Source organism: Balaenoptera ricei, chromosome 14, assembly GCF_028023285.1.
Source record: "Balaenoptera ricei isolate mBalRic1 chromosome 14, mBalRic1.hap2, whole genome shotgun sequence".
Taxonomy (NCBI): domain Eukaryota; kingdom Metazoa; phylum Chordata; class Mammalia; order Artiodactyla; family Balaenopteridae; genus Balaenoptera; species Balaenoptera ricei.
The window spans coordinates 32,576,523-32,595,723 of record NC_082652.1 but is presented as its reverse complement, the minus strand read 5'-3'; the positions used below and the strand labels follow the sequence as shown (position 1 = coordinate 32,595,723).

At 41.1% G+C, this 19,201-nt stretch overlaps 1 protein-coding gene across 2 annotated transcripts in view; it reads right to left on the bottom strand.

Annotated features, from left to right (window-relative positions):
• LAMA1 (laminin subunit alpha 1) overlaps positions 1-19,201 on the bottom strand; it is a 153,463-nt gene that overhangs the window by 121,462 nt on the left and 12,800 nt on the right. For both annotated transcript variants that reach the window (XM_059895676.1, XM_059895677.1), the window contains exons 2-3: positions 6,364-6,534; positions 6,058-6,170 (exon numbers count right to left, since the gene is read on the bottom strand). In XM_059895676.1, the coding sequence (XP_059751659.1) occupies positions 6,058-6,170; positions 6,364-6,534 (284 nt within the window). The remainder of the gene's footprint in view (positions 1-6,057; positions 6,171-6,363; positions 6,535-19,201) is intronic.

The following is a 19,201-nucleotide window of genomic DNA, read 5'->3' as shown; positions in this document are numbered from 1 at the left end:
ACCCTATTAGCTAACTCTAATTAGATTGTATCTTGCTTAATGTTTCCCATGTGATACTTGAAGATTTTTAGGACTCCTAAGTCACCTGCGGACTACCAGTGTGACGGGGGAAAGGAAACTCATATTTTTTATAAGGAATTTGTCAGGTGTTCAACCAGGAACCCTCCTTCATTCTTTTTTTTTTTAAACGGAAGTACAGTTGATTTACAATGTTGTATCAGTTTCAGGTATAGAGCAACGTGGTTCAGTTTTATATGTATATTCTTTTTCAGATTCTTTTCCATTAAGTTATTACAAGACATTGAATATAGTTTCCTGTGCTATACAGTAGGTCCTTGTTGTTTATCCATTTTATATAGAGTAAGTGTTGCATTTTACTTTGTAAGTTGTCCGAAAGCATAGCACCCAACCACCCTTGACACATCTCCGCCACAATGCCACACGACCAGAAAGGAATAATAAATAAATACATACAGAAATAAACAGAACTGCTTCCACTTCCCCCACCACTGTCCTTAAAGTCACAGTGTCACCTACGGTAGCCTCTCAGATGAGATCCCAGGACACCTAGTCTTGTCCACGTATTAGAAGGCAGTCCATGATTTCGCCATGAGGATTATGAATTTTGCATTTTCATTCCGAAGTTAATCTAAAAACTTATAAAAGCATATTCAGAATCTGGCTGACCACTGTATAACAAAATTCTGACCCAGGATTTCAAGGCTGCCAATCTGTGTTCATGTCACTGCTCTGGCACAGTGATCACCTACTGAGATGACAGTATTACTGCCGGTGGCAAAGTGACTGCAAATCCACCTGCTGTACTCTGCTTCTCGGGGTTTGAAGGCACTAGTGGGAGGCAGGTAGGCCAGAGGAGGGAGGCAGGGAGGCTGGAGGAGGGAGACTGGGAGGTTGGAGGCAGGGAGGCTGGAGGAGAGAGACTGGGAGGCTGGAGGCAGGGAGGCTGGAGGAGGGAGGCAGGGAGGTTGGAGGAGAGAGACTTGGAGGCTGGAGGCAGGGAGGCTGGAGGAGGGAGGCAGGGAGGACGGAGGAGGGAGGCAGGGAGGCTGGAGGAGGGAGACTGGGAGGCTGGAGGCAGGGAGGCTGGAGGAGGGAGGCAGGGAGGCTGGAGGAGGGAGGCAGGGAGGCAGGACAGAGGAGGGAGGCTGGAGGAGGGAGGTAGGATTTTTCCCCTCTGTCTACTTGCTGCTCCGGTCAGTGTCCTTCACCCAGCAGCAGTTGGCCCCAGTCTTTGGCTTTCTGGAACTCCCCACATGAGCCTCCTCACCGCGGCTCAGAGGTGGGGTACTCTCCTGCAAGCCTCTAGCTGTGAGTAACCCCCATCGCCTCCCTCAGTTCCTCCTCAGGGGTTAACTCTGAGTTAGCCAGGCACTCTCTTTCCCAGTCCTCTCACACCAATTAACCAGTTCCTCCTACTAGACATGTCCCTTTAAATAACTGCTGTGGTTTCTGTTTTCCTGATTGGACCCTGGCTGATAGAAAACAGCATGGATTTCACAGTATTTTAACATTTTTAAATTGTGGTAAAATACATATAACATTAAAATGACCATTCCAGCCATTTTAAGTGCACAATTCAGTGACATTAGGTACGTTCACATTGTTGTGCAACCATCACCACCATCCGTTTCCAGGATCTCATCATCCGTTTCCAGGATCTCATCATCTTCCCAAACTGAAACTCTGCACCCATTAACACTCACTCCCCATCCCCCTCTGCTCAGCACCTGGCGCTTTCTGCCTCCATAGATATGACTATTCTACGGACTGCATGTAAGTGGAATCATACAGTATTTGTCCTTTTGTGTCTGGCTCATTTCACTTAACACGTTTTCAAGGTTCATCCACGTTGTTCATATATCACAATTTGCTTCCTTTTTAAGGCAAAATAATCCATTCTATGTACAGACCACATTTCGTTTATCGATTCACTGCTGATGGACACTTGGCTCCTTCCACCTTCCAGCTACTGTGAATAGGCTACTATAACACATGGGTGTGCAAATATCATTTTGAATTCCTGCTTTCAATTCCTTTGGGGATATAGCTAGAAGTGGAATTGCTGGATCATATGGAAATTCTGTTTAACTTTTTGAGAAGCCACCATACTGTTTTCCATAGTGTTGCACCATTTTACATTCCCAACCAGCAATGCACGAGGGTTCCAATCTCTCCACACCCTCACCAACCTTTATTTTCTGTTTTTTGATCACAGCCATGTTAACGGGTGTAAAGTGGTATCTCATTGTGGATTTTCTTTTCTCTGATGATGAAAGATGTTGAACATCTTTTTATCTGCCCAGTGTCTTAACTTAGAGTATCTCAAACTGGAAATTCTTGAGTTCTTAAGTGGAGAAACTCTATCATAGGAATACATTTTAATATATTTAATAGAATATATACAGTTTGATATAATTAACAACTAAAAGAATGTTGACAATCAAAAAATTCAAGATCTATCAAAGGTGTATGCTCACTCTCTCAGAATGATTTCTTTAAAATTTTAAGTTATCACAAGAGATCCTGGGCTCATGTCCATGGTATCATGCTAAAGAATAAACCCTTAAGTCATTGAACAGTGAGCAATAGTTTATGACTGGACACCACCCATGTATATGTTAGTTTTACATTTGTTAAAGTGACACATCAGTTTTATCTTTTTTCTTAAAACAAAACTACCGCACTCATTCAATTCCCACAGATTGCTTTCTTTTTAAGTAAGACACTGCTAGATATCAGCGTAAATTCTAAAATATGGTGAATCGATGCAAGAAATGAATAGCAGGCATTATTTTAAAGAAGTAAAGAAATAAATCTAATCGTTCCTCTTGTAACGTGTTACTAAAGCAAACACTCTGTAGTTAAATCTTATTGCAAACCACACAACGTTTATGGACTTTCTGATAACACCACTTTTTATCTTTTCTTTAGTTTATCTTTCAGGTAACCAAACATTATATACAGAGGCTAAAATGCCATCATTTCTACAGCTGTCATCAACTAGAGAACGAAGAATGGTATCAGTGTCTTTGGCATTTGCCAAAACAGAACGAAGCTGACTGATCTGGTCATAAAACCTCAGGGGCTGACATATTTATTAAGTTACATGAACACATTTACAACATGAAATTGTTGATTTCTGATAACACTGAGGTCTGCCTAATTTTACTTTAGAAACCTGTACTTCAGAGTTTACATTTTTATAGGAGTGAAACAAAGCAGTCAATGGGTTATTAGTTGATGGTCATCTTTTAATCAGGCTGTGAACCAAAAAAAGGGGGGGAGTATGAAAATAAAGCACTGATTCACAGTGCAATTACACACTCACTGCCTCACCTGTGCCAATGTCTGGGCGTGAAGTCAAGCCTCCATAAACGTTAACAGGGAAGGAAAAGGGAAGAGGAAGAAGAAAGGAGGAAGCAGACAGATGTGGTCCCTGCCCTCATGGGCTGTACAATCTAGAAATAAACTAGCAGCTGGTGAATGGTTGGCCTGACAGGGAAACACGCAGACTTTTGACGACAGAAAAGTCATCAGAAGGTATAACCACGTTCTAGAGCTGAGTGTCAATGAGGCCCAGGAAACAAGGACGAGATGAGGAGGAAGGGAGCGAACCGGCTGTCAATACCTAAGCAGGACCCAAATATAGCCTCACTCCTCATGGGACAATCAGCTCTGGTAGCAACAGAGCAGCCAGGATTGCCAACGGTGGGTTCTGGCCAAAAATATTTAACTGGAAAGTAATCAAGACTTTAGAGCTGAGTTTAGTTCATAAGAAATAGAGGGCATAAAGGAACATGTTAACAAAATCACAATGAAACCACCAGACAAATCCAGAATGTGGGATATTCTAGACAACTGGCCTCATCTATTCAAAAATTGAATATCATTTTCAAAAAAGTAAGAGAGGACAATTCAGATTAGAAGAGATTTAACAAGCACATAACAGGCATCAAATGCTATGGTGTTCCTTACTGATCCTGGTTTGAAAAAGAAAAATAAAAGCTATAAAAGACATTGGTGGCTAAATTGGGACAATTGGATATGGGTGGAGAAATAGTTACTAGGAAATTACTGTTAGTTTTGTTAGCTAATGGCCTGGTGCCTATTCAGAACAAATGTCCTATTTTCTGAAGATACAAAAAATCTTGTATTGGTCCAATGTCACCATGACTGCAATTCAGTTGGAAAGTGTTCCCAAGATGAAACAAATGTGGTAAACTGCTTAAAAATTCCTGAATCTTGGGGGTGGGTATGTGTGTGTCACAATAATACTGTTTTCTACATATTCAAAAATTTTCACAATAAAAAGGCTCAATAAATAAATATATCTGAGAAAGGTTTGCTCAGCGATAATCATATTGCACTTTTTTTAAACTGAAAGCACAGTACAAACTTTACGTTGTGTAAAAGGTAAAGAAAATTCTGAGTATTTTGTTATTTTAAATAATCTCAATTTAGAAGCTTATCTAAAAACACTAGAAAGTACTTAGAAGTCTATAACTCTGTATCTATGCTTGTGTTTGAATATGCCTTAAAGACCTAAAACTGAGGCCCCCGAATTCCTCAAGTTGATTCAGTCCAACTTACAGCAAAAAGATCTCCTGTTAGGAGAAGTCGAAATTGACAAATTGTAAGATAAACAACAGTTGAACATGGATTTGAAGTCTATTTGTAAAATGTCCAGCTGTTAATTTGGCCAAACTCACGTAGTATCGCATTTGTAATGATGAAAATGTTGTAGTTTTTCCCTTAAAGAAGGAAAATACATTGAAAAGATGATGAGAAAACCAACATTTCCTGCAGAAGCAACCTTACCACTGAAACAAAAACAAAAACCAGGGCAAAAAGGGGCTTTTTTCTCTTTTCCTTCAGGCAGATTTAAAAATACAAAAGGCATGACATATTAATTCAGGATTTGTGGCTGGAAACACCCAGAAGTATTATTTCACTTATGTTGATACTATGAACCTGAACTTTAAAAATGTCTCCTGAACTTCACATTTTACTACCTCATTTACTGTTACGATTAGAGCTCAAAAGTTCCTTGTACATGAACAGACACAGTATTGTCTTGTTTTCTACTTAAAATCCTGCATATTTTTTCATGATCACTAATTCAAAGAATTATGACTCTTCATCGTGAGATCTCCAAAATTCCTATTTCAATCCTACAGTGCACATTTCAACTAGTTGTCTCTTTCAAGGATATTTCACACGACAGTGATGAGTTCTAACCCAAGAGAAACGGAATGCACATAAATAAGGAGGCTATGCCATCACTTTTCTGGAGAACTGAAATCAGAAATTTGACAATAGCTGCCACCTTTCTTTTTCACCCTTTCCACTCAGATTTCTTTCCTTCTCCTTCCCTTCCCCAGAAATATTCGGAGCAGCCAGAGCCCATATCATATTTCTCTCCATTCTCCTATGTGGTCTTAAAGCAAAGCAAGGGGATACAAGTGGGGTCTGAGCCATTTTTAAACCCTGCCTTTCCCAGCTCATGCTGAAGGCTTGCTCACAGCAGTAATGGACAACCCTAGGTACGTACAGCCCTCGCAGACAGTGTGACAGGGGTGAGGCAGTGTCCACAGGTTTAAGACTATCCTCTTTTGTTTACAAGCTTTGTTTTCTACGTAGAACCCTTTTACAACAGCTGCATAGCGAAAACAGCAAGATAACAAGCTCAAAAGGCCGGAAATGCATGTGTTTTGTGACCCCACCTGCAGTGTGTGTGGACACCTGGGTACCGCCTGGCACCGCATCCTGGGCGGATGGATGATCAGCGTCCCAACATAGCTTCTAAGAACATCAAACCACGTGGAAACACTCCACTCATCTCCCCAAGGATACCCGGGCATGATAAACGTGACAAGAAACGGTACCAACTTCTGTGTCTCAACTTAAATCCACCGGGTGGAAAAACAGTGAGACCAGAATGTAAACATATTAAGAAACAAGTGGACTTTCCGGAAGCTCATGAGATTACCACCCAGCAACCCACAGGCATCCTGCAGTGGCTCTGGCCTTACCCACCTGTCTCAAGTCCAGAGTGATTGTGACCCAGTGGTACTCTCTCCCGTTTTGGATGCTGGGACTCTGCCACCAGTTATTCGTGCCATCGATGGCATTTGATATGGGATGGCGTTCTGTTGAAAGAAAACAAAAACACGCAACGCTCTCAGCTTCTGGTTTAAGTTATTTAACTTCTAAGCTGTAAAATCAGTGGAAATGAACAGCGGCGAGGAGAACGCAGGTCTGCGTCTCCCTAACACAAGCCTCCAGTAGTCGGTTCGGAAGGTGTACATTCCCACGGGTCCTCCCGAAGGGGGCGCCACTTGCCTTTGGGGTTGGCACTGCTGCCGTCGCAGAGCCGGCACTGGGCGTTGCGCATGGCCCTCCTGGGCACGTGCTCCACCAGCTTGCAGTAGGTCTCCGGCCCCTTCTCCCCGCAGGTCGCGTTGGTGCTGATGTGGGCATCGCTGGCAAGGTTGAGAATGGCAGGGAACAGCCCTGAAAGTCAAAAGGCACCAGATCAGCTCTGCCACTTGAAACCAAAAGGTCAGATCACTTCATCTCACTTTGCAAGCAAATCAGAAAGAGATGGCAAACTTAACAGTTACCAAAGGGGAAAGGAGGGGAGAGGGATGAATTAGGAATTTGGGATTAACAGATACACACTACTGTGTATAAAACAGAGAAACAACCAGGACCTACTGTATAGCACAGGGAACTCTACTCAGTATCGTATAATAACCTATAATGGAAAAGAATCTGAAAAAGAATATATCTATATATATAACTGAATCACTTTACACCTGAAACATTGTAAATCAACTATACTTCAATTAAAAAAAAAATAGAAAGAGGGGAGTTCCCTGGTGGCCTAGTAGTTAGGACTTGGCACTTTTACTGCTGTGGCCTGGGTACAATCCCTGGTTGGGGAACTGAGATCCCACAAGCCGTGTGGTGTGGCCAAAAAAAAAAAATTAATTTTAAAAAATAAAATAATAAAATAATAAATAGAAAAAAAAAGAAATAAAAAGATGGTAAGTTCACATGCTGAGTGGAGGGAGCCCTATAGGAAAGCAGTATATATGTCAGTTTCATTTACATGAAATTCTAGGACAAGCAAAGCTCATCTATAGGAAAAACCGAACAGCAGTTGCAAAGGATGGGGACTAACCATGAAGGGACTGGAGGGAACTTTGTGGGGTTGGGCTCCATTCTCTACCTGATAAAGGTTTGCATTGCACAGGCACACGCAGGTGTGAAAAATCACAGAATGCACAAGGTTTGGGGAGATTTGTGTATTCCGCTATAGGTTGATGTGACCTCAAAAAATAAAAAAAGTCATAAAAAAAATTTTTTTTTAAAAAGAGTCATAAAAATATTGATGCAAATGTTGAACAGTTTAGGAGCAAAGTATACTTAGGTCTTTAACTCACTTGGAAATGCATCAAAAAATTAAGCTGGATTGAAGGGTAGAGATGGATACATGGACGGACAGGTGAGGAAGAGAGTAGGTAAATGTTCGTTGCAGAATCTAGGTAGGAACATAGATGTTCACTGTACAATTCTTTCCACTTTTCTGATTGAAAATGTTCATAATAAAATGTTGGGAAAGTAGGTTTTAAGACAAGGTTCAAATGACCCCAAACCCGTATTTGCCACTGAAATTCAAGGAACTTTCACTTAGGACATCCATCCTGTGTTCACTTTGTTCCAGGCGCCTCTGCTAGTACTTACGAGGTCTTTCCTATGATTATCTAGGATTTCTCTCTCTTTGCTTTTCTTTACTGCCTGTTTGCTTTGGCGAAGAAAACATTAGAACACAAAGATCCAGTTTTCAAAATTCTCTTCAAGTCAGTATGAATCTCTGTCTTTGTATAATCTCTTTGTCTCCAGAGATTTTTATCTTTAAGCAGCTGATCCAAACTCTTCAGAAAACAACCTTTGGATGACTGTGAGAAAAATAACTCCATTAGGTTCTTCAGAGATTTGACTTTATCTTGGTAAAGAGGATCATAGCAGTGAAGATTCTATAAAGTTCTAGAAAGGATGGGGCAAGTGATACAGAAGAGGGCTTCTTCACGAATGGATGTTGTGAACTCAGGTAGTGTGAGGAGGAGGGGTTTCAGTTAAGTGGGCTTCCTCTAATTTACCAGAACTTGACTCAAGATCACAGAAGATAAACTTTTCTTTATAAAGAGCATAGAGTCAATATTATTTCTAAAATATTTCTTTTCCAGTGAAATTTGAAAAAGCACAATATAATTTTAGTAATCTAGAAGGAATTCATGTATTTAATTTTTATTTTTTAGGTACTGCTTAATATTTTCAATGACCTTTTCTTTTTTTTTTTTTCTTTGGCCACGCCTCATGGCTTGTGGGATGTGGGATCTTAGTTCCCCAACCAGCAGTTGAACCCAGGCCCTCAGCAGTGAGAACGCGGAGTCCTAACCACTGGACCGCCAGGGAATTCCCAACCTTTTCTATTACAAATATTTTAATAATTTAAATTATAAAATAAAAATGGTTATTTTTATGAGTTGCTATATTAAAAAAAAACTCACCATGCATCTATTAAAAAAAATAACTTATGTTTCAGTCAAAATAAAAAGGAATATAAATAGAAAAAAAAATAACTTATTAGGTAGTCTTCCAAAGACTTTCCACATAAAACAGAGCTACCTATTAGCAGTTCTATCCTAGGAGAATGGCCCTACTCAAATCAATAGACCCTCAGCCTCTCAATAGAAAATAATTATGGAATATTGTATTCTAGAGCATTACACTTAATTTTGAAACATAACACAGACTTACATCATATAAAGTTTTAATATGTTGTATATTTTTTTGTTTTTAACTTAAAGTTGGTCATTTTTATCATATTCTTTTAAAGGGATTTCTTTATTAAAAAGGCTTTATGAAAAAATAGATGCACCTTTACATTTAATTATGCAGGTCCCCAGATTATTATTTTTCTCAACCAGTAGTTAGACACTTACATTTTATGCAATGATCTAGTTCCTAAAGCGACATGTAATTCTTGGGAGTGGTACTTACATGGGGGGAGGAGCTGATATTTATTCTGTTTGGTACCGAGGTAAATATTAATTTTAATAACTGTGGTGTTACATCCAAATAGCTGCAGTGGTGTTTTCCGGGCTCTGGATCACGTCTACGCATTTCGATTTGCAGTGCAATCAACTCTACCCCTTCCCTTCTCACAGACTAGCCAAGCAAGGAGAAGAAAAAAGGTCACAGGAACTAATTTAACAATGCATTTCTCTATCAACAAATCCTTTACCAGTTAACTAAAAAAATGTTCCCACTTTCTCTTTTTTTCTCCCCCTCCAGTTGCTGGACATCAAGAGAACAGCCCACTTCCTGCCCGGGGCTCCCATCACCCCGACCTGCAAGGGCGGAGGGTGAAGGGGGCGGGGGTCAGGAGGGCACCTGCCTCTCTACTCAGGAGCCTGTGCTCTGAGTCACTGAGAAAAAGAAGTTTAAACCTTGTGAACATCAACATAACATAACTTTGGTGAATAATATCTCGATGGTAGGAATCAGGTAGGTCTTACACTAGACAGGTTTTAAAGCACTTCCACACTTCCTTACCTGGTTGGTATTCTAAAAACACTTTTAATAAAAAGAAAGATAAGTCCCTTCATTAGCATGGTTGTGTAGAAACACCTTGAACTGACTAATTTCTAAAATCTATAGGGTTGCCTTTCACTAAAACTAAATCTTTCTTCTCAGATAAGCTCATATTTGGAAAAAAAATATTCACTAAAAATTATTCCTTACCTATTACATTTACTCTCACTTCATAGTTCTAGAATAATTATTATTCCTTGTTGCATATGACCACAGCTGCTAGAATATGAAAGAAAGTTGGAAATTTGTACTGGAGGAAGCATGTTTGAAGAAGAATTTTAAAAAATTCCTCAGGTTGCTGAATCTTTTCAAAGACTACTGAAATATTTCAATAATGGGCAACTAACATGAGCTTCAGGTAGGAGGAGAAATAGGAAATCAAAGGGTCAGAAAGGGCACTGGGATCAAGAACCTGCCAAGAACAAAAGTTCGGCTTTACACATAAAAATCAAAGGCAGAATGAGGTCTGCAGCAGGCACATGTGACACAATTTCCCATCACTTGGCCGTGCATTTAATATATTAGACGACTATACATTTTTGTTGAGAGACATTATTTACTTTAGTTAGTGTTAACTGTGATTTGTACTTTTGCCCCCATTCGGGACACACAATGGAATCATTTTTCCACCCCTATACTTAACCAGTAGCTAAAGACTTCATGACACCAAACTCCATCGAGCATGAAATAAATTCCTTCTCACTCACCAGCAGTTTCTTTTCTTTTTTAAACCCCTTTATTCACAGACTGGGCCACTTGGCCTTCTTAAATGCATTTTAGGACCACTTTCATCTACTGGAAACTCCCTCATTAATAGTAGGTGAAAACTACCATGAAACTGAGGACAAAAAATGCTACTACACATGATTTAGCGCAGTTTTTAGCTGAGATACTTTCCACATTGAATAATTCGTTTTTAAAAGTTTCTGGGCTTTTTTCCAGCAAAAAATATTTTTGCTATCTTAAAAATAGGGTATCTAAAATACTGACTAGCGCCAAGGTGCAAGGCTCACTGCAGCAATTTCTTTATCGATATTTCTCAAATGATTCGGGGCCAACCGTTCGTGGCCTCAATGCATTTTGGGTGTAAGAGAAGCATGAGTTTTTTCTAATGAGTTTTTTTTTTCTTTTTTGGAAAAAAAAATTTGGGGGGTTCTATCAAATGTTATATTTGTCTAATCCATACTCAGAGTCATTGTGATATTCTGAAAAGAAAATGATTTGCAATTCTAAGGTAAAGGATCTGGGAAAATATGTTCAGATCATTTTTAATGGCATATTTAATATCTAACCTGGAGGTGTCCAGGCTTAAAATGGACTGTCCATTCTAATCATGGGTTTACTATCACCTCTATTAGAATCACTAGTGCCTGTAACAGCAGCTTTGGGTAAGAAGTGAGCATGTGGGATTTTGAGTCACAAAGCCCTTGGCTTGTATTCTGGGTCTACCAGTTGCCTGCTGAGGGTTTCCCCTCTCAGTCTCTTTGTCTGTGTAATGAGAAGCACTAGGCCCAGGAATATTTATGAGCATTAAATGAGACTGTGTCATAAAGGGCCTAATACAATGTATGAAGGGCTCAATAAATAATTGCTACGATTATTGTGTCATAAAGGGCCTAATACAATGTATGAAGGGCTCAATAAATAATTGCTACGATTATTTTCATATTATCAGTGGATATCACTAATACAAATATAATTAGACTTTCATGGTTATATTTCATCTATTGGAATCTCTGTATCTCTGACTAAATTTCAGATGAAGTAGTTGGTTTGCATTTAAGGGTCACCAAGTACGAAAAGGATCTACCTTTATAGAGAAGGACCATGCAGCCCAGAAAGCTGTGCATCACGAAAGAGGCGTGGAGGAAACTCAGCCCCTCGGGTCACCCCACCCTCCTCCAAGGCAGGGGGTCCCTGCACAGAAGGCTGAGCAGGGGCGCTCCCCCGACTCACTCATCCCATCCCACCCTCCGGCCCTCCCTCTCCTCTTCTTCTTACTATTCTTTCTGTTGTTGCCTTTGCAACTCTGTGTAGCTGGATCCGAGTTAAACATACATTTGTAAACAGCGATCTCCTCCTCTCATTTTTCTGTAAGCTGACAGGGAAGGCATCTCTGGGGTGACATTTGAGCAGCTGCCTCAAAAATGAGAAGGGACTAGCCATGCAGGGGTAGCACTATCGTTTAATACATTTGGCTTTCTTTGTATTCTCCTTGCATTAAAAACATGCTGAGAATAGGTCTGTGAGCTTTGTCAAAGGGGTCCACTGGCGCCAAAAGGTCAAGAACCCAGGCAGGGAAAGCACTTCGGCTAAAGTGCTGGGAGCCAGGAGTTCATGGCGTAGGTGACTCTGTAAGTCTGCTTTCCCACCTCCTCTGTCAGGAACCTAGCTCATCCCTGGACAAGGGCAGCCCCTGATGTTTTGATCCAGGTGGATTGTGAAGGTGAGGGGGGCTTGGACCAAGGCAGGAGTTAATGTCCTGCTCAGGTGAAGTCCTCAGCCACCTGACCAGGTGGCCTGGAGAAGCAGCTGCCTCCAGCTCAGGGGCCCTAAGTGGAAAATGAGTCCTTAATGCCAGCCAGGTTGCGGGACCAGAAGACAAGATGCCTTGAGGAAACTAATGAAAACTTTCCCTCTCTCCCAGGGAATACAATCACCCTCATGAGATGTAGGTTATCATCTGATTTCCCACATTTGGCACACGAGCATATTTTCAGGGCACGCTCTCTGTGGATGCTGAGGGTCACACATGAAAGGAGAGAGGGGTAGAGACAGAGGAACGTTTAAACTGAAATTACTTACAGTAATGCATCCCAACCCCTAAGATATGTTCAGGAGGCTCTTTACAAGCTATGGCACAATTCATCTTAGCTCAAACTTTTTTTTCCCAGAAAACAATACAAGGGGGTGAAGCCCTTAGTAGGCAACTGGTAGACCCGGAATTCAAGCCAAGGGCTTTCTGACTCAAAATCCCACATGCTCACTTCTTACCCAAAGCTGCTGTTACAGGCACTAGTGATTCTAATAGAGGTGATAGTAAACCCATGATTAGAATGGACAGTCCATTTTAAGCCTGGACACCTCCAGGTTAGATATTAAATATGCCATTAAAAATGATCTGAACATATTTTCCCAGATCCTTTACCTTAGGTGTATTTGAAAAATATTATAAATGTATATTATGAAGTAGGTGTATTTGAAAAATATTGTAAATGAAACTGTTTTCCCACTTTTACGTCTGATTGATCAGCCATTGACAGCGGCTTCTGACAATAAGGGATTCCTTATTCCTGTTTCTTTCCCAGAAGAAACCTACAACTAACATTTTGCCAAACAGAACTACACCATTTAAAGACATTCTATTTCAAGTTATTTATTATAAATTAAAATCACTTTAATCATTACTAAATGATCTTGTTTTGTTTATCAAATACCAATATTTTCAGAATGTTGAAACAATAAAACATCGACACTGAAGTTGAAATAGATGAAAGTTTTGCTTGCTTGGTGTCAAACAGGGCTTCTGTTTCCAATGAGAATTCTGCGAACTTACCAGTTATTTTATTTCTCCAAAATCTACCACTTGGGAGCACTTGTGAAGGAAAGTGACCTGAGTCTCCTTGTGGGCTGTAGCAGACCCCTTTCAGCCGAGACAGAGAATGAATGGCCCCTCCCCCCACCCCCAAAAAGCAAATACTTGGTTTTTGGACGAAACCAATTTAATCATTGATGGCTGTTAGTGAAAGAAAAAGCTTTAAAATATTCTAGAGATTCCAAGGCCCTTTCCAGCACAGTGGGAAAAAAAAAAAAAGACGGGAGAGAGAGAGAGAAAGACCCCACAGGAACTTGAGGGAGAAGTCAAATCCCAGCTCCTGGGAGTTTGGCATTTAACACCCTTGACTTTTTTTCTCACGTGGGAAGATGAAAAGAAATTTAATCTCAGAAAACCCAGATGGGGTGGTGGGCAAAAGGCCTTGGAAGGGTTTTGCCAGAGTCCATTTCCATAGCAATGGGCTTGAGGTGTCCTTGACAAAGACAGAGGTTTTCACTATAAGATAAACAAGCTGTGAGGACCTAGGCCTGAATACTGTCTGTAGAAAATAACACCTTATCAAGACCACCTCCTCCTGCCACAAAGGTTCCTTAATGCTTATATTTGATGACACTGTGGGTTTTGACTCAATACCCAAGTTTAGTTGCAGAGACCATAACTACAATTCATCCTTCAAGAGGTTTTCTCTTTTGTTGCCACAAAACTGAAATTTAAGGGCAACAATTAAAAAGCTCTACAGGATCGAAATCACTATAGCACACAGGCAAAGCGCGAAAGCACCTCAACATTCGTAAGTATTTTAGTATTTCATGTTATTCCCATTACCCTGGGAAGCCCCCGCCCCTCCTCCCTCCTCTAAATTCTTACAGGAGGGAACTCAGCTTAAAGGGAAATCAAAAAGCAAGTGCAGCCTTTAGGTGGAATATTGACAGCTCTGTTGAATGAAAATGCAGTTATATTCTGCTTGTATCAATATCATTTATCATGTCTACAATGTATATATCATTTGCTTAAATACCTAAAAACATCAATTAATTCAACATTTTCTAACCAGCTAAACGCTTCCAAAAACCACCAACTTTTCTACGAACGCTTCAAGGTCTTAGTTATTTCTTCCCCCTTCTTCTGCCACTTCTGTGCTCCATTATATAAATTTTACTTGCTTATGCTTTAAAGCTTTGGCGTGCTCTTTAGGGACGTACCCAAGGCCACTTCATGGGTGTGCAGTTGCCCTTGGTTTAGAGCCCTGTTGACACTGTCTTGAAATTTCTCATAATGTAAACAAGGGGGCCCACATTTTCATTTTGCACCAGCTCTTAAAATTGTGTAGTTGGTTCTGGATATGCCTTGTGAAAGCGTCAGTCAGGGACTGCCCTCACGAGCATCCACGGACCTCTGATTGGATCACCTGGCATTCAAGATGCCCGATGCGTTACCGCCTCTAACACCAGGACAATGACCCCAAGGAGGCTGGATCCACCGGATTACAGCTCCATTCATTCCAGAACATACTGAGAGGGACAGCTTACAAACCACGAAAGCATTTGCAATATCTTCCACCTCAGAGACCAACAACAGACAAACACATTTGACAACTAGAGTAAACACCCCAATCAAAAGTCCAGAGTCACATTATCTTGGTATCATTCTCACTGGGGTTGATAACACTGTACTTTCTGAGTTCTAGTACCATTGTTTTTTCTGAGATTGGGCTGCTTCTTTATCTAGTTACATACACTTAACGTGATAATCTGTCTATTTTTTTAGAGGTTTTACTAAGCCAAGGACGTCTATGAGAATCATGATCACTGTCTTCAGTTCCTGGCCTCACGCAGGCTCTTCATTCAACTTCAGTTGGGATTCTCCTCCTTTAAATCACTCAAAATGCCCTAGTCAAGGTCTCCATCCCCAGCGTGCAGCTCACCTGCAGTTTACTGGACCTCATGGTAGCTTTTGTAATCAAGGACCTTTCTCTCTGGTTTAAACCCCTCTTCCTTTGGCCCTGTCATACTGCAGACACCTAGTTCTTCCCTCTGTCACAGCAGCTTGCTGGCCGTCCCTGCCAGTGATCCAGACTCTCCCCATGACCCGATGTCCCAAGGAAAGCAGAAGAGGCCCATCCCCCATACAGGCACATTCTCAGGGAGAAAGCGGGAGGCGTATACTTTCCCCCAAAACTATTTCCAAACACAAGAGAAGTGACATAAAGGATATCGGGCTGAGGACAGAAACCTCGGTTTTCCACCCCACGTGCCCAGCACTTCCTTGTTCGATATGATTAATCCCCACGTGGGTAACAACAGAACAAGGCATCACACACATGGGAAGTGAACACACTGGGTCCTGGAATGAGTGGAATCTCAACAGTGGCTAAAATAAATCCAGTATAAGTTTCACAGGGATAGATGCAGGACCTTCCACGTTTCCCCAAACCCACCTGCAAGCATAGCACAATCTGGGCGAAGATAGAAAAGATGCTCTAGTTCCTGGTGACAGGGACACACAACGTGAAAACGGTGCTATGAGAAAAGTGAACATGACCTAAGGTTGAATTAATAGAAAATGACCCTTGGCATCCACAGATTTGATCCTTCTAATTGAACTATGCACAAGATTTACGAAAGTCATTCTGTGCTCAACTGGGCAAAGAGAGGGTTGGAGCAGAGCTTCTCAAACTTTTATCAAATCAGCTGGAGATCTTGTTACAAATGCAGATTCTGATTCTGCAGGGCAGGGCTGGGGCTGAGCTACTTCCTGGTTAAGTATCTCCCTGGGGCTGCTGCTTTGACTTCAGCAGATGAAATGGTCTCTTGGGTTTTTTCCAGCCCTAACTCTCTGGGGTTGGCCAATTCAGCCGAGCCCTGGCACAAAGTTCATCAGACTGATAAGTAAGATCACACTTCCTCCAGAGTTTTCTGTCACTATTTAACCAGAACTCCAGATTCCCCATCCTGCATTTACATTTTGGAGACCTTTGGCAACTATTTTTAGAGGGAATTCGGGACTTTGGTTAAAACAAAGTTTTTTGGCTTATTGTAAAGAGGGAAAAAAGGTCAAGGCCTAGACACTATCAAACTCTTAGAGGAAAACATAGGCAGAACACTCTATGACATACATCACAGCAAGATTCTTTTTGACCCAGCTCCCAGAGAAATGGAAATAAGAACACAAATAAACAAATGGGACCTAATGAAACTTAAAAGCTTTTGCACAGCAAAGGAAACCATAAACAAGACCAAAAGACAACCCTTAGAATGGGAGAAAATATTTGCAAATGAAGCAACTGACAAAGGATTAATCTCCAAGATTTACAAGCAGCTCATGCAGCTCAATAACAAAAAAACGAACAACCCAATCCAAAAATGGGCAGAAGACCTAAATAGACATTTCTCCAAAGAAGATATACAGATGGCCTACAGACACATGAAAGAATGCTCAACATCATTAATCATTAGAGAAATGCAAATCAAAACTACAATGAGATATCATCTCACACCGGTCAGAATGGCCATCATCAAAAAATCTAGAAACAATAAATGCTGGAGAGGGTGTGGAGGAAAGGGAACACTCTTGCACTGTTGGTGGGAATGTAAATTGATACAGCCACTATGGAGAACAGTATGGAGGTTCCTTAAAAAACTACAAATAGAACTACCATACGACCCAGCAATCCCACTACTGGGCATATACCCTGAGAAAACCATAGGTCAAAAAGTGTCATGTACCACAATGTTCATTGCAGCTCTATTTACAATAGCCAGGACCTGGAAGCAACCTAAATGTCCCTCGACAGATGAATGGATAAAGAAGATGTGGCACATATATACAATGGAATATTACTCAGCCATAAAAAGAAATGAAATGGAGGTATTTGTAATGAGGTGGATGGAGTTAGAGTCTGTCATACAGAGTGAAGTAAGTCAGAAAGAGAAAAACAAATACAGTATGCTAACACATATATACGGAATCTAAGGAAAAAAAAAAAAAAGGCCATGAAGAACCTAGTGGCAAGACGGGAATAAAGACACAGACCTACTAGAGAATGGACTTGAGGATATGGGGAGGGGGAGGGGTGAGATGTGACAGGGTAAGAGAGTGTCATGGACATATATACACTACCAAATGTAAAATAGATAGCTAGTGGGAAGCAGCCGCATAGCACAGGGAGATCAGCTCGGTGCTTTGTGACCACCTAGAGGGGTGGGATGGGGAGGGTGGGAGGGAGGGAGATGCAAGAGGGAAGAGAAATGGGAACATATTGTATATGTATAACTGATTCACTTTGCTATAAAGCAGAAGCTAACACGCTATTGTAAGGCAATTATACTTCAATAAAGATGTTTTAAAAAAATAAAATAAAATAAAATAAAAAAAAAAAAAAAAAAAAAAAAAAGGTCAAGGCCTCCAAAATTAAGATGTAACATACAAACAAGGTCACCTGAGCATCAACCAGGACAATCTATTAAAGCAAACCAGCGTTTTGATTCCTCAGTCCTGTTCTACCCGAGCGATGCTGCCACTGGCTGGTTCATCCATGTTGAAAATGATGTTACTGAAGACATGGTGAAATGCCTCGATGATGTTAAATTTTAAAGAAGGCTATGTACCTGCGCTGCCTATTGCTGGCAGAGACCCAGCCCTTTCAGCCTGTCCTGTCCTGATGGTGCTGGTATTCTGACCTGCTGTCTTTTCACACAGGCCTGGAGGGGGCTTTACACATGGGGGTGGGGTGGGCCAGAGAGGACAGCACGATATCCATCCCCCTGGCTGCCCTGGGACCTTGCCTTTGAGCTTCCGGGACGTGGTCCAGGTCTAGGTGACAGAGGAGAGGAAGCGTTTTCAAAAGAGTCCCTGAGCAAAAACAGGGCCATTCTCAGAAGGTGGGGCTGTCTCCCCATCCTAGCGAGGAAAACAGCTGGAGAGACTTGGGGAAGGTCAAGGACACAGCAGTGCCCTTGAGCCCTCCTCCCCCATCATATTAAATTAAGATTTCTAATATTATTTTTCTTTCATTTTCTGAATTCTTCCCTATATTTTCATTATGATAATAGGGAAAATTTAGTCTATTTCCACACATTAGTAGTGAATCAGAACCCACCCTGGACCGCATGAATACGTGACTCTCAAAACAGGCCACATTTATATACAACTTCTCTTTTTATTTTTTAAATTGAAGTATAGTTGATTTACAATGTTTCAGGCGTACAGCAAAGTGATTCAGTTTTATATATGTTTGTGTGTGTGTGTGTGTATTCTTTTTCAGATTCTTTTCCATTATAGGTTATTATAAGATATTGAATATCGTTCCCTGTGCTATATAGTAGGTCCTCGTTTCATATACATCTTCTTTAATACATTTTCTTTTCAAACAAACCAATAAAAACCAAATAGCCTGTCTCTCCTGCACGCTGCAGTAGGATTCACATGTAGGTCCCCCACTTTGAGCAAAGTGCACCTCTTCAACCAATGGACTGTGGACGGGGAGTTCTCTCTGTTTTAGTCCTAAGTGGCACTTTCCATACTTGCCCCTCCCCCTCGGGTCGGCATCTCAGCACAGACCTCCCCCCTGCTGACTCTCCAATCCTCTGCCCTTTACACTGGACAAGCTAGCATGGTTAGGAGCCTAATTTGTTTACAGAAGGATGTCAGCCCTTCTTTCAACCTCTGAGATTGGTTCCCCACTGGCCAGTCCAGAATTTCTGTGAGTGCGGCAATTGTTCCCTCCTGGGGGTTGCAATTTCCAGAGCCCTCCCCCACTTGAGTATCTTGAAACCGAGGATCTAAACTGATTGATTCAAGATGAGCATCCTCTAAACATAAACAGTAACTAGTACAGTATGTGAAATCAACTTTAAGAAACTTCAATATAAAGACAGTGACTTGGTGCATGTGATGTGTGTGTGTGTGTGTGTGTGTGTGTGTGTGTGTGTGTGTTACTTAGGTTAAACTACCCATTTGCAG